Source organism: Hirundo rustica, chromosome 1, assembly GCF_015227805.2.
Source record: "Hirundo rustica isolate bHirRus1 chromosome 1, bHirRus1.pri.v3, whole genome shotgun sequence".
In the NCBI taxonomy this organism is placed as follows: domain Eukaryota; kingdom Metazoa; phylum Chordata; class Aves; order Passeriformes; family Hirundinidae; genus Hirundo; species Hirundo rustica.
Genome location: NC_053450.1, coordinates 76208236 through 76232716, shown reverse-complemented (window position 1 = coordinate 76232716; position 24481 = coordinate 76208236). Strand labels below are relative to the sequence as shown.

The 24481-nt window shown below is 37.2% G+C and overlaps 1 protein-coding gene across 2 annotated transcripts in view; it reads left to right on the top strand.

Moving 5' to 3' along the window:
- The window catches only part of RETREG1 (reticulophagy regulator 1), a 65028-nt gene that overhangs the window by 20700 nt on the left and 19847 nt on the right, over positions 1-24481 (top strand). Inside the window, exon 1 of one of the 2 annotated variants that reach the window (XM_040064702.2) lies at positions 19709-19963. The exons of the other annotated variant lie outside the window; for it this stretch is intronic. Coding sequence (XP_039920636.1) covers positions 19929-19963 — 35 coding nt within the window. The 5' untranslated portion in view covers positions 19709-19928. Of the gene's footprint in view, positions 1-19708; positions 19964-24481 lie in introns of those variants that run through there. 2 annotated transcript variants of the gene reach the window in all.

The following is a 24481-nucleotide window of genomic DNA, read 5'->3' as shown; positions in this document are numbered from 1 at the left end:
ACCAGTCATGGTGTTAAGCTCCCTACTGCACTAATGGCTGCTTCAGCCACACAGACTGCAGAAGGTGTGCAGTACTTACTACATTATTGTACATTGAATGTTTTGGATATAATTCTTTGGGCTATGAAAATAAATCCTGAAGGGGTTCTCCTGGCCTTGTAGGTTGAAAGGAAAGGTTTTTTATTCCCAAAGCACATGTTCTCCTCTGCTTCCAAGAGGAAGGAAAAATAAGCAAGTGCAGCACCAGGAACAGCATGGCACATCCACTGCTGCTCATACGATCAGGTCAATGTATGAAAAAACATTTACAAGAGTAACATTTACAAGATAAAAATGACACTTCTTGGTTGAAGCTTTTAACTGGCAGCTGTCTTTATTGAAGCACTTAAGGAGTTGATGTTGAAAACCATGGGTTAATATTGGAGCACTCCTGAAGCTCAGTAGTTAGCTAACTGGGATATTTCTGAAATAGTAGCCTTCACTGATAGAAGGTTACAAACAGATACACAGAGGTTATTCTAAGCCCAGGACATTCCTGTTCCTCACTACCTCCCTCCTCCAGTCCCTTCTTTGTGGATTCCTTTTGTGAGAGTTAGCTGTGGTGATGCTTGTGGACTCCCAGAGCCATCAACCTTGCTGCCCACTTCCAGGCGAGCATTACTGTTTGGTAGCTAACAACATCCATTACTGGGTCAGCTGATGTGACAGATCAGCTTCAAATTCAGGTCATAGCTTTTCCAGGCCTGAATTTGTCTTTTGAGCAACACTGATTTCACACTTGCATCAGCCCAGCTCATAGACATTTGTATGCATTACAATGGTCAGTGTGTTCTGAAGAACAATATTCTGTGCTAGCACCGTTCAGAGCTTGACAGACTTCATGTAATATGTAGCTATTGGGCTTTTTTCCAAGAAGAAGAAAAAATAATCTTTTTAGTCTAATCATAACTCCATAATGCACTTGTGCAAATTATTCGTAATATGTCACTGAGAGCAATGAAAAAAACTCTTCATATATATGAGACAATTGCCCCTTTGATCTAATTACCATGCTTCATTTATTATGTCAGAGGCTTTACATACCTCTGATTTGCATATGTTTTGCCTGCTGGGTTTGCTTAAGACAATCTGCAAGTCATGTGCCTAAATATTTCTGACTTAGTCTGCTTAGTCTAATTTCATGATCAATGGAGAAGTATTTGAAATACTTCATGATGTATCCTGATCTGTCTCTTCCCAAACAAATATCTATAGACTGGTCAGGTATATTGTGTCTTAATGTGACTGTTTATTTCCCTTGAATATGGGAAGCCTAGGGCAGTGAGACAAGTGAGGGCATTTACAACCTTTATGTCATTGTTCCCTGTTGATCTGAAGGCCTGTCTGTTTTGGAGATGCCATTGACTGCTGCTCGTGGCTACAAAAAGAAGCTGACTCTTGCTGCAGCACATGAGAATACCAATCCACAGCAGCAACAACTGCAGGGCATGGGGACTTGATTTATTTACCTCCTTGTGTACATAAAGTTTTTCTGAAATGAGTCTCAGGCAGAGTATGACTGTGTACTCAGATCACTCTTGAGACATCGAGGACATGCTGTTTCACGGTATCTCAAAACAAAAGTCCTGTCCTTCAGGGTGTTGCAAAGAGATTTCTTTGCAGATGAGTGGATTAGGTAATAAGAGGTCTTTTTCCATTAGGAACTCCAACAAGATCAAGGCTGTAGAAGTGTTTCTGTTTTACACTTGTTAATCCATTTCCTTGATGTTATAGATAGGAACAAACCTAATGTAGGCCAAGGGCAGTCATGTGGGCCAGTCAGTACCAAAACACGGCACCATCAGTTCCGGTTTCTGTTGCGCGGTCTCTTTGTCTTGTTTTGGTCATCCGGACAGGATCCAATCCTCACATGGCCCTGCACAACTGCCTGAAATCTGGTAACAGACTGAAGAAAATACTTCCTGTTGACCTACAGCATGGCAGAGGGCACAATATAGTCTAACAGATAAACAGATACAAATAGCCTCCAGGGAGCAAATATTTGCTTCTTCAGTTATTTCTGAAGGCATCTTCAGTACTCAGACTTCCCAGCCTTGGTATTTCATAGTGGTTGCTGTTCTCTTCATTTGGGCCGATACATTCATATGAGTTTGTGTTGGAAGATATATATGGCTGGATAACATACCTCAAACAATTCTACCTCAAATGTGAGGCTGATGTTTCACAGCATTTGTAGGTGTCATGTATCTCACTGGTAGAAATAGTTGGCTTGTCTGGCTTGTTATTTTTCTTATATTTGCCAGAAATAATATGCAGCGCATATAACCAATTTCTTCTCCTAGAGACTGGTTTGCAAACTTTGGAAGTCAACCCTACTCTCTCTGGTTCTCTAGCAATTTGGTTGTATCTCATTTCTGTATTAGCAATTACAAGGCATTTTTCTCTCTTCCTTGATCCCAGAAGCTCAACTCACCTTTCATTATGGAGGGTACACAGAAGAGATGAGGAGAAAATGTTGGAATCATCTTGTTCCTTTACAATTACCAAACAAATAATTGCATTCCTCTTTCTGTAAGCTTTACATGTCATCTGTCCCTATTAGCTAAATGTAAAGGTTGAACATTTTCTTGGCTGCAAGAAGAACAATTTCTGAAGAAGTAAGGGCAGGAACAAAGGACCGGCAGAATTGTACTGGGGCTGTTTTAACTGTTTTTCTACAAGGATATATTCTAACCCAGTTATGTTTTCAGAAACTGTCATTATTCGTGTGTGAGTATCTGTATTGCTCTGAGCATGATGCTCAAACTGAGCAATATCAGTAAACATTTATCATGTATCATGTAGAAGACGTGGTTTGTGCTGTATATGGTAAATGTCTTGTAAATGCATCTCAGGAATTGATAGTTTTTTTAAAGACTTGTAGATAACTCAAGTAGAAACATTCTCCTTTTCCACTGCACAGCTTGTTTAATAAGTTGTTTCCTATTTTGCATTTATGTAGTTGGATTGTCAATTATAGTGTATTCCTGATGGGTTAGAGTAGTTGATTTTGTGACATTTCCCAGTCTGAGCTCCTAGAGATTTTGAACCTTGATTCTGTCCTTTGCAGTGTCTGCCACTCCTCCTGGCATATTGCAACTCACTTATCTGAAGGATTAAGGCAAATACTGGACAAAAATGTTAAGGACATACCAGTCTCATATAACAAGGCACTTCTAATACCCTGCCTTGCCCTTTGGTATAGCTTTTCAATTAAATGCGAAGTTACTGGGATTGCATATATGCTGTATTTTTGAACTTTGCTTTTAAGTGTCGTAGCAGAATTTCAAAAGCATTGTACCAATTGAGATGTATTTTTTCATATTTCCTTCAGGACAGGCTGTGTACTTTTTAAAAAGAAATTTGACTTCTTTTTACTTTTTTTGGATACTGAATAATACTCCTTGACTAAGCTTTAAGAGCTTCTTAGCTTTGTTACTTACTTGCTCAGTATCTTTCTGACATCCAAGTGAGAGCAGTTGATCTAAAATTGCTTGGATAGCCCATTTTTTTTGCTAGTTTTACTACGTAAACTGTAATTCCTAGAGAAATGTATTCATCTACTTATTTGTCTCACAATCCTGTCCTTTCCTCTACCCCACTGGCTAGTTGTAATCAGAATTATCCAGAATTATTTTAAACCTTTAGTTCTATTTAGAGAGCTCTGAAAGCATTCCATATTGTTTATTTTGAGGTTGCAGTACTGAGATACTGCGGAATCATTTGGAAGATTGCTGTTGTGTACCTCTGGGAAATTTTTTTCTTCTGTTCCCGTAACAGAAGTGTTCTTATACAAATATTTAATCAGAATTTTAAGATTCAAAAGAACACCTCATGTAGTCTGATTTGAAAGTTGTTTTTTGGTCTTGCTAAGTTCACAAACAAGTGATTTCAGTTATAATTTCTAAGTATGTTGTTTAAATGCTTTTTGGGGGGTGTGTGTGTGTTCTGTTTGTATCTTCTCAGGGATTAAAGAAATGTTATTCCTTTATTAAGCCAGAAGGATAAATTTCATGACAGAACTCAAGGCAATTTCATGTGGAGGCTTCAAATGATCCTTATACCTAGCATTGTGTTTGGACTGGATGATCTTGAAAGGCCTTTCCAACCTAAATGATTCCGTGTTTTTACCAATTTGCCTCCATGCTGGAATAAAAAAGTTCTTCTGGGTACTGTTGCGTGTATTTTTACTATACTTAAATAAACGAAGTTTGAAATACTTATTTTTTAATTTTTAAAATATTTTGTTCAAGTGAAATCACTACATCCATGATTAAATATGTGAAATAAATACCTGGCATAAGTGCAGTCTGTGCAAACTTCAGGGTGTGCTGCATCCTGTGCAAAAGCGGCTCAGTAATTAATTTCCTTTCTTACATGTTGGTAAAAATTAAGTGCTGCAGTCAGTTGGAAAATGTGGTCAAAGTCTGTGGTGATGGTAGGAGGGATATACAGCCTTTGTTTGTCGTTTTTTTGTTTAAACATAGTGCATTTTTTTCTTCAGCAGTTTTCAACATATAGTAAACCCAGCTCTATTCCATGTTCAATATTTTGAAGCATGGAGCTGCAGTCACTGTTCAGTTATTTGATTTGATTTGCTTCTGGATCCACTTTGTCTAAAATGCACTTCTGTTAAAGCTGTCTGTGAGCACACGCAGGTGGATTTGCCCCTTGTGAGCAGCCTAAGAGCTGCTAATTCTGAGCTGACCCAGTTCTGACACGCTCACTGGCACGTCATGTGCCACCCGTATTGTCATCATGGGGGAAAAACTGCAACCTCCCCACTGCTGCCTGCCGTCGTCTCAGCTTTCTCACATCCTTTCTGTGTCACTGTGCTTATTGTGATGGTAGAATGTTTATTTTGATCACAGCACTAATCAAACATTAGGAAGCAGATAGGTAGAATTGAAGGTATTTGTTGTTTGTTGTTGTTGTTGTTTTTAGTTCAGCTTTTTTCTAGCACTTTAAAAATAAAAGAACTTCTTAAAGCTGATGGAGTTGAAAGGATGGTTACAAAGCAAATACAGAAAATTGCACAGAGTAAGGTGAGGGGAGAAACAAACCAGGAGTTCACAAGGAGAAAATTGCTAAAACAGTTAGTGTTACTCTGAAGCTGTCCCATGCCACTTGTGCCTTTCTCAGCTTAGTGCTTTCTCAGTAAGCAGTGCTTAGATCTGCTCTTCCATCTTAGACAAGAGCAAGTATGGCAGCTGCTGCATCTGAATCTTTGGACTTGTACGGTGTGGTTGCCTGCTGTTTGGCAATTTTTCCCAACTTTTAGCAAGGGAGTTTGGAGGTGTCCTTCACTTTTTAGTACTTTTGTATTTCTTACTTAAACAGCAATGTTGACACCAGTTCTTTCTTCCAACTGAGCTTAAGCTTTAGAAATCTTAATTACAGGGAAAACAAACCATACTATCTTCTGTTTTGAGATGTGGGCCACACTTCGATCATACAATGGAAGCTAGAAGCTTCTCTTAAAATGCTTGACTAGCCCATCTTCATGGGTTGACTTAAGTCTGTGAATATCTCTGTAGAGAAAATCTAGCTGAGAAACTGCAGAGGAATTGTGCTGATACAGTCCATCTCAGATTACTTTTTTCTGTTTTCAGGGACCCCTTGTGAAGCAAGCAATTAGTCTCGTTGTGGTGTGCAACACCACCACAGAGAGTATGGAATGAACTAAAAGGGACAATATCTGGTTACCTCCTGAATCCAATGAAATGTTGTTTTCTGGCTATTCTGGAGCAGGACAGCTTTTTCATGCTAACAATAGCATCTGTTACTCTTTATTTTTTTTTTCAAAGCTGCTCGGCAATTGTCAGTATTGGCAGGCACACTTACATTTTGTGGTCCATTCTGAATATTATTGGACTTTCAGTATAAATATTTTGCTTTGGGTTTTGTTTTTGTTTTGTTGGGGATTTTTTACTTGTTTCTATTTACAATTTGTTATTATAAATAGAATGCTTCAGCAGCAGGGTGTAGAAGGATACACTCCTAATTTGGCTGTCAGCCTAAATGGCATTACAGGAAAACCTGTCCATGGATGTGATTGATGCGTATTCTGTCAATAAGAAAGTGAAACTTGGAATCCAGTGTATGTGGTAGAAAGTGACAAAGACCCCTCATATCTTAAATAAAGATTCTTCCATTTGAAGGATCTAAGAGGCTTGGACATAGTCTTACAAAATGTCAGCCAAAAAGTAATGTCATGTACTTCAACTCATGTGTTGAACTTACTAGGTTCAAGTTACAAGAACTGCCGCTTGAAGGGTGGCAACAGCCTTCCCAACCAGCTCAGACAGGGAAAGGAGATGACTTGGATTCAGTCACATCACTTTGAACAGAACAACTGGTCACTGCCTCTGTCAGGTGTCACTCTGAATATTTATCCCTAATCCATACAGATTTATGAACAAGTATTCCATATTGTGGGATTTTCTAATTTTTGGTCAGAATCCATGTGTCTTCAATTTGTGGCTGTGACTATGCAGGAGCTTCATATCAGTACAGAGGAACTGACACTGAGTTACTGACTGGAGTGCAATCTTTAATTCCTTATTTTCAAGTGGAGATACTGTATGCCACGGCTTTGCAGACAGCACAAACTGGAAAAAGTCAATTCCTTATAAAGGACATCTGTTTTCTAGGGCAATCCTCTGAGTTAGCAAGGCTATCTCTTCTAGTTCAAAGACTTCAAAGAGCTTAGGCAGACATAGTAAGATGTCTAGACAGTCAGACCTTAGCTGCACGTCGTTGTAAGTTTGAGTTGGTTAACATGCAAGAGTAGTTTTTGAAGTATGAGGTACCAAGCCTTGCTAAAGAGAACAGGAACCGGTCCTACAGTTGAAACATCCTTTTTCTAACTCTTTGTAGGTTTACACCATAAAATGAATGTAACTACTGCCTAGTCCAGAAGTAGCCCGTCTGGTTGCCACAGAGCTGCTGGACATGTTTGCCCGCCTTGGAGATTTGTTTTGCTTGCAAATGTAATGATGCTATTTTTCACATTTTTTATGCATTTTAAAACATTGTTATAGAATTAGATAGGTTGCATCAAATTAGTGCCTAAACTAGCAGAATATTGTTTCAACGAGTACCAGACAGATCACAAGTAAAGGATGACTGCATTTTTGATGAGTCTAAGAGTGTGAATGGAATGACAGACCTTGAATTGCTCATCAGGAGAGAAGCTCACAAAGCGGACCTTTTCAAAGGGTAGTGAGTAAATTTAAGCGAGAAGAGTAATGTTAAAATGGTCATGTCCTATGTGTTTATTTGTTCCATTGCACATGTAATATTTTTGCCATCGGTGTTTTTATTCTATTCTTACCCCTATCCATTTTAACAGTTGAACAACTGTGAGAGATAACTTGCAATCCTGAAGTCATTTGACTTGTCATCTTAAAGGGTATTTATAAACTATAGCATTCAGGGAGCTCCCAGTGTTACCTTAAATAGGGAGACTCCTTTTAGGATTAAGAAGAAAATTGAACTGTTTCCTTTTGGAATGGCTTTTCTTAAATGTAAGTCTAATGATGGTTGATTAAAAACTCCATAAAAATGGGTAGCAAGCTTAACCATATTCTGAATTTTTATATTATCACTAAAGATTATGTGAAAAGCAAATGGAATGGCGTATGCTAAACATGTGAAAAAGACGTTTTTCTCATGCAAATACAAGTAGCTTTTATCCTCTTTTAATATTGGCCTCTATTAACTGTTTCCTGTAGGCAGAAATGCTGCTTTTGCTATTTTATTTTTTGAGAAGAGTAGGGTTTGTTCCACACAAACCACAAAAAAAAAAGTGCTGTTCTCTCAACAGACTATTGAGTTAATTTCTGCCAAGTTTTCAAATTCTAAACAATTTTTAAAGTATAATTGAAATCTGAGGGTAATAAGAAAGAAAAGGATGCAAGTAATTTTGGTTAATTTGAGAACTTGATAAAAGAAGCAAGAAACATTTGTGATCAATGAAACAAGGTATTTAGAAATATATACTAGTTATTGACATGGAGGGAAGAGGACATCCTTGCTTAGAATATTCAGAACGGTGCTAGTCAAGAGAAAGATCAGAAGAAGCAGAGTAGTCAGGTACTTTCTATAGTACTCAGGTTTTGACCTTTAATTGCATCTGGTTTGCCAAATGCAAGCATTAGATTACAAAACGCATGATGGAAATTATTTATAGGGTACACAAGAACATATAGCTGTAGTTGGGGTGGGTTTTTTTGGTTTTTTTTAATGCTGCAGACATCTGGGTGGTTGTAACATGCGAGGGTGTGCTTCCCAGCCCAGCATCTGATTAGTCACTAATTTAGTAAGGAATGTCCTGGCACAGTTTTGTTGAAGCATGTGAGCCTATCAGCAGAATAACATACTATATTCTTTTAGGTGTTTCAACATACAGTTGAGTAAAACAGCTCAGCTGTTTTGAAACAAGCTTCATGGTATTCCTCCCAAGTCTCCTTTTCTTATTTCTTATTGACAGAAGAGATGTTGCATGTTTACTTACTAAAATATATTTCATGCTTTAAACATTTTTAAAATTAATATTCAAAATATTTTAGAGTCTAAATAACACTGGAGATAAATTTAGACAGCTGTAAGTATTTTATTTTTACACTAAAGGAGACGGAAAGTAACAAATGCTCATATTCTGTGTATTCTGCAGGTTTCCATACTCAATGACTACAGATGATCAGACATATTAAAGTGACCAGTTTAATTAAAATTTTCAGAGATAAATATTTGCTGTAGCGCAAAACCACGTTGTCCCAAGTCAACCTGTACATTATGGCCACAGCAGCATATGACACACATTTCCTTTCCCTAGCTTAGATTTTCCCTGGCTCCTCTTTCAGAAGTTCAGCCTTTTTTACCGAGTGCTTGGATTAGTAGTATGATTAATAGATCACTGATGTAGTTGTGGCCATTGGGGTTACTCTAGGTCAGTTCACAGTGAGAAGTAATGCTTAAGAGAATTTCACAGTGAATAAAAAATATCTGCTATTTGTGCTGGAACTATTCTGAGAAATGTACTCATAAGGGATTTGAAAAGGCAGTGAATAGTGGGATGGCCAGGTACCAAATTATTCAAGAAAATTAAGACAAGGACCAACTGTGAACAATTTCAGAAGATCCTTACAGGATTCCTTCTCAGTAAAACAGCATCTGAAGTTCAGTGTAGATAACTGTGAAGTCATGCAGAAATACCAGTACTAAATTCACATATAAAATAATAGTGACTGAAGGTGACAGTCACCACTCCTGAATAAGATGTGTTCTCACAAAACCAGCATTAAACAACAGACTAAATCTACTGTTAAGTATCAGTAAAAAAGACATGCAGGGAAAAAGCAATGACAGTCACATGACACTCTTATAAATCTATTGTATGTCCAAATCCTGAATACTCTGTGCAGGACTGATCTGCTGCCTTCCAGAAAACGGTACAGGAGAAAATCCAGAGCAGCAACAAGGTAGATCAAATACACAGAACTATTACCTTATAAAGAACAAGTAAATGAGGTAAGACTTTTGAAAAGAGAAAAGGAATAATTAGAGAGAAATACAGTAGAGGTCTCTCAAAATACCACACAGAACATGCCTTCTCTCTCACACTTTTGGAGTTAGGAGGTATCAGAATAGCAGGCAGAAAGCTGAGGAGAAATAAAAACATGTAATAAGTTTCAGAAATCCTTGACACATGATTGTTGTGAATATTAGAACTATAGATGGATTTTAAATATAAATTACAGTTTGTGGTTTTTTGGTTTTTTTTTTAAAGAAAATTAATTGAAAGCTTTCAAATTATAAAAAAATCACCACCTCTGACTTTGGAAGTGCCCAAGCTTTAGGTTGTTGGAAGCTCTGTTGTATTTTATGGAGCTATCATTATGTATTATCCCATATTTTTATTCTGCTGCTTAGGTATCCACAGGTAATCAGTTATGTCAAGCATTAAAGACAGGACACAGGGCTAGCTGGGCCTTTGGCAGACCCAGTCTAGCTGGTCTTGGTAATACAGGACTTTTTGTTCAGTTAAGTGACACAGTAAGACTGAAATAAATTTAGGTATTTATAGCTGCATTTGTATATAAATTGTGCATTAATGGTAAACTCTGAGAAATCTGAGAAGGGCACGTGAGATAGCTGTTGCTCAATTTTAGATGGAGTGTCTGTTGCTACCACCACATTCCAAGGAAGTTGCAAGGTCAGTATGTACCTTAACATCGCGCTTTTATGCGTTTAGGCATGAGATCAGAGTAATATAATTAATCAGAGCAACAATATCTGAGGTTTGCAAGTCTGATCTTTAAAAAAATACTGTTCTAAACATGTGTAGCTTGCCTTGGAACACAAACTGAGATGTGTCTGAACAATTACTGCATGAAGTTCTCATGTAAGGGTTGTACAGGAACAAGCTGTTTCCATTGTGTTCACCATAAGCAGACAATGTTCTTAGAATGTTTACCTTGACAACTTCTGTCCTAACTGGCTAGCTGATTCAGATATTTTTTATTATAAGCGAAGTCTCAAAGTGTGGGAATTCAGCTAGAAACTCAATGTGATACACAGAAGTTTCTGAAAACAACACATAAGTAGAAGTTTTTTACTAAAGTTTCAAATACTTTGCTCAAAATTCTTGCAGATGTACTTGGAAAATACTTATTTCTTCAATCATTAATCAAACTCAAAGCATACTGAAGAGGCTTTTTTTTTTTTTTTTTTTTTTTTTTTTTTTTTTTTTTTTTGGTAATGAGTAATTTTAGCAGATGGAAATTAGTCATTTGGGGCTTTTTTAGTCACTGAAAGGAGGTGAAAAGCACTGCAGGGTACCTGAAAAGCTGTTGAAAATTTATGTATTTAAAGTGCTCTGAATACTCCCCAAATAAATTATTTGGGGCGGGGGAGGAGGGGGAAGGGGGGATTTATTTTGTTTTGGATTTAGGTTTGTTTGGGTTTTTTTGTGGTTGGTTTGTTGGATTTTTAATATGAAAAAAACACCTCACTGAATTAAAGTAAAAGTCTGAGTAGAGAGAGTTTTTTCCCACCCTCCTACTTCCCTTCTTTATAGGTACATCCATCGGAACATCTATGGAGATGGGTTCAATGATCTTTATTCAAGATTCTAAAGGAAACAGCAAAAGCTGTGATAAAGTATTGTGTCTTTTACAGACTTATATAGATATGTACAAATTTATATATAAATAACTTCTAAATTGAAAGCTTAATTTTTCAGTCTTCTATCAGCAAATTGTACTTTTAAAATGCATTTCCTACAGCTTAATAAAAAGGATTCTTTATGCATCTTTTTATATCCATGTAAAAATGAGGGAAAAGGAAGTTTTAGCAATGACAGGAGCAGCTGTCGTGATGTACAGTACGAATGGTCTATACCTGTGTTCTAAACCACCTTATGAAATGCACTGAATTTAAATGAAAATTGATAGTAAAGGAGTAGGGAATGGCAAATTTGTCTTTGGGACAAAAGTCTAGCTAAGTGAAGTTGGTTTTGTCTTCCCAGCAGTTCTGTCAGCCCCTCAGCAGAATGTCATGCATCCTGTCATCCTCTCCAGACAGGGTGAAGGTTATCGGGTGCTCTGCCCTTCTGGCTGAGTGCTCTGGCAGCGCTCGCCTGGCCAGCTAGGGGGATTCCTCTCAGTCACAACTCAGCAGGTGCCCTTGCTGACAAATGGGTTAAGCTGCAGGTCCTCATTGATCATCATCCCTCATCTGAACCCTTCTTGACTCCTACCAGCCCAGGCGCCATCTGACCGTAGTTTTTTGGGGTGGGTGTGGTTGCGGGAGAGTGCTGAGTTCTCTCTTGCGGTCTTGGCTGCCACTTTGCCTTTTCCGTGGAGCTGTGCGGTGTTCCACTGGCCTCCCATTGCTTTAAATTTGCAGATGTTTCACAGGGCTTGATATTAAAAGAGCAGAATGGTTGGGTTTAGCAAGTATTCACTTCAGAGAAACTGTGTGAAGGAATTGATTTACCCTGTCACTTTGGGATAGTTAGCTTTGTTTTAATCAGTGCACTCAGAGTTAACCATCTTACCCAGCTTCTAATTGTGTATGTGTATGAACTGTCATCGTGTGAAACATACTGTTGCTTTGCATAATGTATTCCTTCCTGCTGCCTCTCATTATTACCTGTCTTACCCTTCTGTGTTGTCATCAGTGATACTATGTAGAACTGCTTTCTTTAAGTTTTGGTGTTAGCATTTAAGAAGTTTATGTCTGCTTTCACTCTTCACTGGTAGGGCAATAAAGTGAGGTCAAAACGTAATATGAACTGTGGTGACAGGTTCCTAGATTTTTTTTAAACCAGCTGGTTGATCAGTGTACACAAAGACATGCCTTCCAAAGTGGCATGCACTCTGACATTTTCTTCCTGATTTTAGTTTGTAAATACTTTAAATTTTGCTTATATAAATGTACCTGTTACTGTTTTTCTTACAGTATATCAGAACTGCTAACTTGCTATTACAAGTGTTGGAGTTGGAAAGTAGCATACAGATGTAGCATACAGATTACCAGTCTCTCCATCGCATGAAATTATGGCCTTGAAATTGAGTCATGTTGGTAACAATGTAATAATCTTTTATTTTGCTGCAGCTGCACAGTTTTACAAACTTCCACACTGAGACTGGAGAAAGACAATTCTAATGAAAAAAAGCTCTTTTTAAAGGGAGAGAATATGATCATAATTTTTCTATCAGACATGTAAACACTGGAGAGTTCATCTCTTGTCACATAGTAAGCAAAGGAATAGATAAGTTGATGTTAGTAAGTTGATAAATTTGCATTTATTCATGTGTCTCACTTCCACTACACAGGCAATGGAAAAGGCTGTGGATCTTAAGGAATCAAAATGAATCATACCCGCTATGAAAATTTTTGGCTAGCAATTCTGAATATTAATCAAAACTCTGGCTTTTTGTGCTGAGATGTAAGAATAGGGTTGATGTCAATGAAAATTGTGTGCTGTGCTTACATTATAATGTACTTGAAGTCCTGCAGTTATTCTTCCTTAAGCTTCTAAGGTCTAATTCAGAACTGGTGACCTGGACTTGGATCTAGTTATGGCTTGAAATTGCACTAATCCCTCTGTGGAGAGATTTTCTTGTGCTGCACCAAAGAAGAAATTATATGATTAGGTGGAAAACTGGCTCCAATCCTCATGTTCATAGAATGATTGCAGCGTTGAAGTAATGCTGTGTCATCTAAGCAAACTGTGAGCATACCAGCAACATCTTTTAGACACAGGTGCTCTCAGTATGTGATCTGAGCATCCTGATGTGTGGTCTGCTTTTCATATAGTTCATCTTTTTGTCAATAGGAAAAGAAAACAACTGCTGAGAAGAAACAGATTCAGAGTGCTACAAACCAAGAGACAGGGAGATGGGCAGGTTTCAGAATCTTGAGTAGCATGTATGCCTAGGGAACAAAAATGTGTTTTAATGTGACTTGAATAAATTACAGATCATGAGATGAACTAATGCCTTTGTAGAAATGTAAAATAAATAATTTCATGAGACAATATGTAAGGTTTCTTAATAATTTTGAAAAAATATTGTTGTTTTTAGAAACGGTTGAGATCATTGCTAGGTGGGTTTGGGTTTTTTGTTTAGTCTTTTTTTTTTTTTTTTTTTGCCTCCAAATATTTGTTTCTTTTATAGCTGTTTAACAAGATTCCATGGCCAAAAAGTCACAGAGCAGTTGAGATTTTCACCCTTAGTGGTAAGATCTAACTTCCTGTCTCCAGCTCCTCTCTGTTTGTCACACAAATCCAGCATGATCTGTCATATTTGTAAAAAGCAAGATTTGTTACTTTCATGTGACTAAAATGTAATAATCTGCTTTTAAAACTGCAGTTGAAGTGTCTCTTACTTCCTTTAACTCCTTTTTCTGCTTGTGTTTGAAACTTGGAAATACTGTCGTGCACCAGGGAGCATTATTATGCTTGCTTTGTGCGAAACACTAAAACGTCATAGTGACAATTCATTGTTGCTGATACAAATTAGGTTTTGTTGTCTGTTGATAGTCAGTTTGCTTTCATACTCAATTTTTTATGATTCCCTAAAAATACATATTCATGTGCTTTGTTCTGCCCAGTGAATATTTCTTGCATGTGGTATCTTGTTTAGCTTTCTGAATGCTGCACTACTATTTTTTTGTCAAAACGGAATGCTGTTTGGTTGGGGTGTTTTTTCTGAAAATGCAGCTTGTGATCTTAAAAATGTTTAACAATTAATTATTTCATCCAGGTACAGATAAGAATCCTGCATAATATGCAGAATTCCATGAAGAAAGAAAAATTTTCTTGAGCACTTTTTTCTTTGCTTTTATTGGTCTTCAACTGTTGAAAGATTTTATTTTTTCTTTTTCTTTTTTTCTTTTTATTTTTTTCCCAATCCTTTTTTTTTTTTTTTTTTTTACCAAACCTTGTTACAGCTAATACCACACAATGTTTTGTGTGTAACAGGTGTCTTCATCTTTTTTAGCACACTGCTTACTGCTTGTGGTTACACCTGGTGTAATACCCCAGCAAAGAACTGAGCGTGTTCAGCATGTCCAGTTTGAGGATTTTTCATTTATGCTTGAATGAAAGGTTACCTCTCTTTTAAAACCAGCCTCCTCTGTATATCTAACAGTGTATGAAGAGACATCAAAGTTAAGTAGATATAAGTATTTGCAGATTGAAATCAGCTGTACATAGAAAGAATCATGACAGGAAACTTTTAGCAAATTTTGGTTGCTAGAAAACTAAACTTCCGGTTCTAAACTTTCAGCAAAATTTTGGTGGAAAATATGGGAAAATTGGGCATGCCCTTCAAGCTGATGAAATATGGTAAAACGAATACTTTCATATGTGTGTGCTCATAAATATATAAATGTACACATGCCTGCGTACACACACACAAATGTGATAATTTTATTCAGTTTCCCATATTGAAAAAGAGGGGAAATAGTCTATTTTGGGGAACTTCATGTATGTTAATAACACGATTTTTTTTTTCAATAGCATTAAAAGTCATTTCACATTAATTTTCATCCTAAACATGTCTTTGACAATGATGGTAATTTTTAAACCCATGCTTTTGCTGAAGATAGCATCAGTACAGGCTATCTACCTGAATTAAAATGCTAGATTTTTCCACTCATTCTGGAAATGCAAACTAAACTAGATATTCTTTTGGGAGTGAGATTATATATATATATATATATATATTAATGTCCGTTGAGGGTTTTTAGGGTGTCTTTAAGTGTAGGGAGTGAACAGTAGGGAGTTCATTATTTTTTCAGTCACATTATTGGAAGTGAGACTCATTCATAGCTGAATAATTAGAACAGAGTTATACATTGAAAGCACTGTGTTTCCTTTTAGGTGAGGAGAAGCATCAAAGGCAGCAGTGGTTCTGAGTAGTTCTGGAGCTGGTTGTCCAGCTAAAGCGTACCACAGCCTGATTAATTAAAGTCTTTGAAAGCTTGCAGCCTGGGTGACACACAACACCTACCTCCTAAAACCCTTGAGCATTGTCGGTATCTATCTGAGTGTGTAAAACAGTGTATGTGACACTATTTCCAAACCTTTTAGCTTTTCAGTGAGGCTGCTTCCTTGTCTCCGGAAAGAGCATAGCTTTGATTTCCCTTCTTTTGCTGAAGACTTCTGCAATCTTTGGTGCCTGCCTATAAAAGGAAATTTTTACATAGATGTCCATACCATTTGGGGAAAAGGCCGTTTTCTTGATAATTATGATACATGTTCATTCCAAGTCTGTACTCAGCAAGAGCAAAACTGAGATTCCCTGATCAAGCAATATGTCAGACTGGCATCTGATCTGCATGCCAACACATCTTTTGGGGTTTCTTCATACCTGACAGTAAAGAGCTGTTACTCAACAGCTCTCAAGGAAGTTTTCAGAAAGATCTAGAAGAGGTCAGCTTATCTGAAAACAGGATAATGGAGCAAAGAAGAGGTAAGAATCATTTATTCTTAAAGTTATCCGAATAAATAAAATAAAGATCAGGTACTCTGGAAAGCTCTGTCTAAAAATCTGGTAATGACAGCCAGCAGAGCATGAGGAACAACTTAGAAAAGTGGTCAAAATGTGTAAATAATAGTATACTTTCACAGGGAATAACTATATTTCTGGTCTCTCCTACCTTAAATTGGTTATGGTAAACACAGGAAGAATGTGCAAAAGAATATTGAGGATATTTGAGGCCATGCAAGGGCTTACACGTATGATACAGGTGAGCAGAACAAGGCTTTTAAAGCTGGATGAGCTGACCAAGAGGAGGACATTGTAGATAGAATCTTCTTCCTCTTGATTACAAAACCAAGGACTTCCATGTTCCTTTCAGAAGTAATAGCACAAAGGGGAGGAATTTAGTGGAAGGTGGAAGTTGTTGTTCTTTCTGTTGAAGAACCAACAGAGCTAAGGGGAGGGAAAATTTCAGAAAACGCTGCAAGAAGTGAGGGACACAGTAAGGCTGGAATGTAGCAGCTCAAAGAAGTTGCTCAGAGAAGCACAGGTTAGTCATTTGAATTGAGGCCTCAAAAGTGGCAAGAAGGAACTGAGAAGGACAGAGAAAAGTGACTCAAGTCCAGTGCAGTTAATGCAGTGCTTAGCTGCAACTAAGCAAGGAAATAAGAGTCTCCTTGAAAAATAACATCGGTAGGAAAATACTTACCTTCCTCATTCTGTCATTTCTAGTCACTTCGAGTATTCCATATTGGAAAAGCATAAAACTAATTTTTAGCAATGATAAAAAATGGTTCTAAAAGCTTCATCTTTCAATGTTGCAGTCCTATCAAAAAAAGCCCAAACTATAATGGTCTGCAAAAACAATAAATCACTGTGAAAAGCTAAAGAGAGTTAACTGTCATCTGCCTGTTCCAGTATAAGACTTCATGGAAACCAGCTGAAGTGGCTAGATCAGAGCAAACAATATTGGGTGGGGGTTGGCTGTTTTTTTGTTCCCAAACAGTATGCAGTTGAGCTGCAGGTGCCCTTGCCACAAGATGTTATAGGCGTTATCATAGGATGGAAATCCACTCAGAGCTAAAAAACAGACATCACTGCTGACTCAAATCTCCACAAGGTGGAGTTTGGAAGACTATCTGTAGAAGGCAGCAATGCATTTTTTTTCCTTGGCTGTTCCTTTTGGACAGTAGAAGATGCCAAAGCCCTTTGGCCTGATTCAGTACAGTACTTCTATTCACCTGCTGCTGTTCCACCCAAGTGTTCTTGGAGAGGTCATTCCACCTCTTGCTGCTATGAAATAATCTGGAACCTGATCTGCTGGAAACCTCCAGATGGGCCAATGGAAATTCTTATTCTCTTGGGTGGAGAAGAATTAAGAATGATTTAAAAAATGAGATTATTTTTCTAGATAGGCTTCTTTGTGATACCAAGCAAAATAATTCAGTGTGATTGCAGTTCCACTAATTATGCACTCATGCTCTTCTCAAGTATGATTTTCAAAAGTGATGAGCAGTGATACCAGTAGGAACTAGTCTTTGAGTATTGAAGTGTTTTATAAATTCCGAGCAAACGGGTCCTTGACATTTTAGATGGGTGCTCATTTAGTAGACAGTTTTGAACCTAATCTTTTCAGATCTTCCTTATGAATAAGTAAAGGTGATATTATCCTCCTTTCCTCGGCAAGGGCTGGGAGGAGCTGTAAGGAATTGTAAAAATAAACAGTGTTTCTGCTGTAGCCATAAGCTCTGTGTGCAGAATGTGACCAAGAAATAAGAGTCCAAAGTTGCACTTGAAGAATTTGGAGTACATCAGTTTCCAAGTCTGAAGTGCAGGGATACACATGATACTGAAAGCTTTTCAGCTTCTCAGTGTGATCTTCAAATGCATTAAAATGGAATATTTTGTAAAAAGGCAATTAACATAGTAAATATGTGAGGTTGTGTAAGAGTATATTGCAGTGCATGGAAACTAAAGCAGCCCAAGTTGCATAAGGCGTTCAGTTTTATTTGCTTTCTTTTTTTAATGCTACATTTCAATTTTGAATGTTTTTCCTACATGTTTGCAGATTTCAGTTATTTCCTTGGCTTCATTTCCCAATTAGAAGACATCACGACTTTGATCTTAAGATGAAACTGTTACACAGAATCATTTCATTAAGATTTTTGAATTTAGCAGCTCTGTTGTTTCAGGGTAAGCTTGAAGAAATTCACCTCTTAATTATTTCATCAAAGGAAAGGAAAGGAAAGGAAAGGAAAGGAAAGGAAAGGAAAGGAAAGGAAAGGAAAGGAAAGGAAAGGAAAGGAAAGGAAAGGAAAGGAAAGGAAAGGAAAGGAAAGGAAAGGAAAGGAAAGGAAAGGAAAGGAAAGGAAAGGAAAGGAAAGGAAAGGAAAGGAAAGGAAAGGAAAGGAAAGGAAAGGAAAGGAAAGGAAAGGAAAGGAAAGTTTATTACATTGGAATATGCAGGTATTGGTGACCATGGAAAGTCTCAGTTGTAGGCAGGATATTTATAAACACTTATTTATATGTTGCATTGCATAATTTAGTCAGAGGACTTCACTCCTGGTTTTTTAGATCTTACTAGTCCTTTTGAAGAAATTTATATAAAAAAAGAAGAAAAGGTAGAGAGGGTCATTCTAAACGTTAAGCAGCTTTCCAGAAATTAGATATTAGTTACAGTGCACCATCTATAGCTTAGCAAATCAAAGATACATGACATACCTTTTTTCCAGCTTTTTTTTTTTTTTTTTTAAACATGTGGCATCTCCCAGACAGTTCTTACTGTCTCATGCAGGACAGGCAGGTGTAAATCCTGCTGGATTTCTTCCCAGAAAAAGAGATTTCTTGTGTGAAGATTTCTGAATGTAATGTGGATTTGAAAGTATACTAAGAACAGGTCAGCCTGTTCAATGAATGAAGGAAGCTGTGTGAAGGAGCAGTGCTGAGCCATGTGCTGAGCGACAGACATACGGGATCCTTGGCGTCTTGGACTGTGTGACAAAGCTTCACCAGCACAGATAAGGTTGCGGGGGTGTTGAAAATTAATAGAGACATAGCTGGTGTAGCTGGAGTGACAGAATCCTTGTCATGCATGCAGCAATAGGAGGAAAAGCCATAGGAGGAAATCCATATTCAATTCACTGTCACAGAAACAATCAAAGTATTTTGGCAGAAGGCCTCCTCCTGCCAGCATACTTTAGGTTTTGAGAACTCTTTCAGCACAGTGTTCTGGTATTCCTATCTAAGATTAGTTGTGGCAGATGAGCTTGAAATCAGAACTTATAAGCAATGCAATTAATCATTATTGAAAACTTGTCTTCCTATTCCTTATTTAAAAGAATTACTAAGTTTTTGTGGGTTTTTTTCATCTGTATTTAGTATCTGAATTTAGTAATTGGAGAATCATTTGGCTCTCATATTTTCAAGCCTGACACTTACTAAAGTTTGAGTGATTTAGCTTCTCGTCATTTCTGTTGCTGCTTTTACCTTGAGAAAAATTGGAGATATTGAGGAAGATTTCCAGTAGAAACAGAAAAATAAAAGTACTATGTGGGTGGTGGTTTTCCCTCACATGACCAGAAGGAAAACAAACTGACTGGCTTTTGACTGTGCTTGCTACTAAACACCCTGTCATAGTGTGCGAGGTGAGTCACGACTTGTTTATTTATAGCCACGGCCAATCAAAGCCGACCGCTCTGAACTTCATTCAAGACCAGCAGCACTTAGGATGTCTTGTAAACATTTGCCCTCTGAGCAAGGAGCATTCTTCCTGGCAGCGAGCAGCACAGGTGCCTGGCTGGTGGCTCCCAGAACACAAAACAGACTCGAAGATCATTGCCTGGATTATCTAGATTGGTAGAGGGAGACTGAGAATTCCCTTTTACACCTGAAATGCCAGACAGTGAGGATCTGGGACAAGATGACAGGTACTGTACTTTGCTTGTGCTGGCCCTCCCGTGCAGTGCGGCAAGGACTGAGGCTTCGTGTAATTAATCTGTGTGTGCTCCTGAGTGCTCAGCCTGAGATCAGCTTTCTCTGCGTTGTAACCGATCTTCTGCTTCTTGAGGGCTTTGCCTCTAATGCTAACCTTCTCAGGAGGGAAGTGTGAGTCTTAATGTCTGAGAGAGGGTAAATGGAAGGGGTGAAAATACTGTGTGGTTTCTACCTCGTCACTTTTTCCTTCAAAGCCTCAGTATGTCTGGCATGGAAATAGTTTAGCTGAAGCCATGCTACTGACAGAACACTAACTCATTTCTGTGAGATAGGACACTCTGTCCCTTTGAGGTATGCCTGTCTTACTGAAGTTCAGCTTTTATTTTAATTAGCTGATAAAACCAACAGTCAGGACAAAAAAAAAAAAAAAAAAAAAGTAATTGGATCCAAAACTTGATAACAATTTCAAAAATACTGTTTCTGCAAATATGATCCAGCACATTCCTTTGAAATAGATGCTGTAATTAAATACAGCCAAATAGTTTTTTAAAAAGGTATTTGAAAAGTAGATGTTATTGATGTTTGGCTATGACAGAATTAAGTAAGAATTTAGAATAAGAATTAGTAATTTAGATTTCTAAATGTCCACATGGTTTTTCCATAGTCTTGATACTAATCAAAATGCTAGTTCTAAAATGGTTTTAATGAAATATTTGATGTTGTAAAAAGAGTCTTTGTCATGTATGTAGAAATAGATGATAGATGCCTTTTATTTTTTAGAAGTTAGTGAACAAAATGCCAGAATACAGAGGCGAATCTAAGAAATTAAGCAAAAATATCAGAACTGAGCATTTCATTATGGCTTTAGGTTTGATTTCTTGTAGTTAAATTTAAATCTGAACATTTATGCAGATGTATTCTCCAGTATGCTTGTCAGTGTGTTGTGAGATGAAGGACAGGAGATAATTCTTGTTGTGTGTTGTAGAGCAGCACGTTCAAGCACGGTCCCCTAACTGGATGAGCGTGGGTGAATGGATCCCCAGGGGCAGTTGGGTCTCTGCAGGGGTGGGGTCACCTACACATTTCCGTTTGCAGGGATATGTGGGTTGTGTCCTATATATATGTGACTTAGATTACAATTAATTGCTGTTGCAGCTAGCATTTCTTCTTCTCTTAAGGAAAGGTTGACTCATTACTGATAACCACCAAAGTCTTAATTGCTGTTCTTTAAAACATGTTTGGTGAGGTCCCCACTTTGCTCAGTTGTTTATTTTTCAATAAAGAAAAACTGAAATATGTGTGACCCCTTAAAAAAAGTTTTCAGCTTTGTAATAATATCTAATTTCTTTTGTTCACAATCCTTTCTCTGTAAAGGCTTGCAGCAAACTTTGGCAGCTAAACAGAAGGCCTAAGACTCTAAGACCTCTTTTTCTATCAACGCTGGGAGTTTTTGTTTTGGAAGAAAAAAGATTAGCTCTTCTAAAGCAGTACCCTGAAAAAACATAACAGAGCCTGCTCTGCCCATTTATCATTTTTGAAGCTACCATTAAATTAACTGACCCTGATGCTCATCCCTCATCCTTTTGTGTCTTTGCTATTGAGCAAAAAAGTTTGAGAAAGTAGTTTAATCAAAAGCTTCCTTTTTTATTTTCCCTCAAATTAATTTGTGTTTTTGTCTTGGTCATAACAACTAGGATATAACTGGAGAATATTGCTAAAGAAGTGCTAATGAGGTTTGGTGGAGGTCAGAATATTTTGGTCCAAGTTAAACAAGAGGGAATAGAAGGAGTAGCTATTGCACCTATACAGGAGCAATTAATTGCAAAGGAAGAAATTGTAATGTAAACGTACAGATAATGGTGTAAGTTTACAGGCATACTGAATCAAAACTTCAGCTTGTATGCATTTGAAAAAGGAGAGCAGTAGCGTTTTTGTGGAAGGTGCAGAATGAGTTCTGATTCCTGACTGGTTTCAGTGCACTGCCCTCCTCATAGGCCCTTCTCAGATGCAAATACTTCTTACATCCTCTCTCTTCTCAGGTTCATGTCCTAGTTGAGAAAATATGTAATACTGTGTCACAAGCGTATTTCATGAATATTGTTACATCATAGTTCAATATGTGGCATTGGTCAATACTCTGCTAGTCATACTGCAAATGAAAATGAAAAATAAGCAAAGGAACAGATGTCCAAATACTTCTTAGTAAGGCTAGCCAAAAAGCAAAGAGTTGTGAAGAGCAGGTACTCATTCATATCTTCTGTTTTGTTTTGGCAACATGATCATGGATGGTAACAGATGAAGAACAGTGAGGAAATATGTGGCCACAGGCAGAGGATTGAAAACAACTTAGCATAAGGAGATCTTTTCCCTCAGTAATTCTTTGTCATCAGGTCCACTATAGTTCTGGTGTAAGACAGATTTATTTATTTATTTTTTAATTGACAATTTGTGATTAATCTAATGATAGTCAAGAATGTATAGAAAACACTCTGAGTATTGGTCCTGAAGTGGTGGAAACACATGTCTTTAGGAACTCTCATTAATGCATCAGAGTACCAAGTGTACAAAATATATTAAAACCCATGGAAAAGAGTCAAAATGAAGTTGTGCACAGAAAAAGTAATCGTGTTAGGTAACACAGAAAGTAATTAAATATATATATATTCTTTGGCACTTGAAAATGCAGTTTTCCCTTTTTTTTTTTTTTTTTGGGGGGGGGGGTGTTTTTGTTGTTGTTGGGTTTTTTGTTTGTTTTGTTTTGTTTTTTGTTGTGCAGATGTTCTGCACTTCCTAGCTGTTTGACTTTGAAAAGCCTTAAGCTAGGAATATCCCAGCTGAAGAGTGAGGAAGCTGTGAAGGAGGAAAACCAATTGATTTTGTGAAAAAGCACTAAAAGAGTTGTCTTAGCATGAGAAAAATAATTCTAAAAGAATTGCTTCCAACAGCTGAGCAGATCTGTTTAAAGTTCTGCAAATGGAACTTTATGGTCTTTTTGCTTAGTAAGGAATTTCCTTACTTTTCTGAACAAAAATATCACTTTTGTGTTTGTACCAGTTGCAAATGAGAGCCTGACCTGAAAGATCCCGGCCCTTGGACCATCTTGGTAAAAGGAGAACAGTGCCTAATAAATAACATTATGGTCTCTGCTAAACAGAAAGCAAGTCAGTGATAATATTTACATGGCACTGAAACACTCCATTTTCATGCAAAGAGACGTTTTAAAAAATCTTAATGACTAAGTCATGAATTTGGATTAATAGCACATGACTGTCAGATCACGCTTTGAATGACCTCAGACTGTGGCAGTAGCTGGTGTTCTCCTCCAGGGAGCTGGGCAGGAGTAGTACAGGTCAGAGGAAGGGTTTCCTGTGAGAGCTGACCTACCAGTCTGCTCACCAGAGTCTGCCCAGAGGAACTCAACAATGAAATGCCCCAATTTATATTTTGTTTGTCTTAGCAGGACATTCAGCAAAAAGTGACAACATTTAATACTGTCTGCTGTATTGAGGAATTTGTATACTGGAATCGCCTTCAAAAAAAGCTGGAATTAAACCAATTCGTGTTTGCTCAACTGAAGAAATACAATGCAGCTCCTTATTAAGACTTCATAAGAGGACTGATGTATTATACCTGAATAGAAGTGATGAACGCATGCCCTCCAAAATAAAATCTTGTTAGTAATGAGTCATTTTTTCATTTAAGCAACCTGTTGTACAAGATGAATTCCCCTATCTCTTTGCAGGACACTTCAGTGTATTTTTATAAGAATAAATTTGCTTTCATTTTCAGAAAATTTTGTTCTCGACTAATAATATAAGGAAAAAAACTACCTTAATTTATTGGATTGATATTGTTTAGCAGGACACCAGTGATTAAATGTTCCCATGTCAGTTGAAGAGAAGAAAATATAATTATGGCTTTAGTTTAACACTGTATGCAAGGAGTATATAGAGTCAGGGGTGAAATTTTGCTTATCTGTCACACGGCCCCAACAGTCTGCTGTGCAGTCCATTGAGAAAGGCACATCCAGCCTCATCAAATGCTGATGATTTAAACATATTTCTTGTACAATAACATTACAAAAAAATCATCTTGGTCAGGAAATAAAAGGGGGAAATCTGTGAAGTAAAATATTTTTTCAGCTTTTTATTCCACACCTTCACAAAAAAAAAAAAAAAACACTAAAACAAACAAACGAACAAACAATAAATAAAACCCACAAAAAAAAAAAAAAAAAAAAAAAAAAAAAAAAAAAAAAAAAAAAAAAACCACACAAAAAACAACCCAGGAACAGCAAACTGGACTCATCCACTGTTAATAAAAACCACAAAATTGAAGTGTCAGGTGGAGGTAGATGAGGCCAGGAAGACAACATTTTAAGAATTTGAAAAGCAATGTTAAACAGTATGAACATAAATAATTTAGTTCTTATAAACAATGTATTTGAACTACTGGAGGTATAATGATTAAAGGAGATTTTTGGATTGGGAAATGTTAGCTACTCTTTAGGG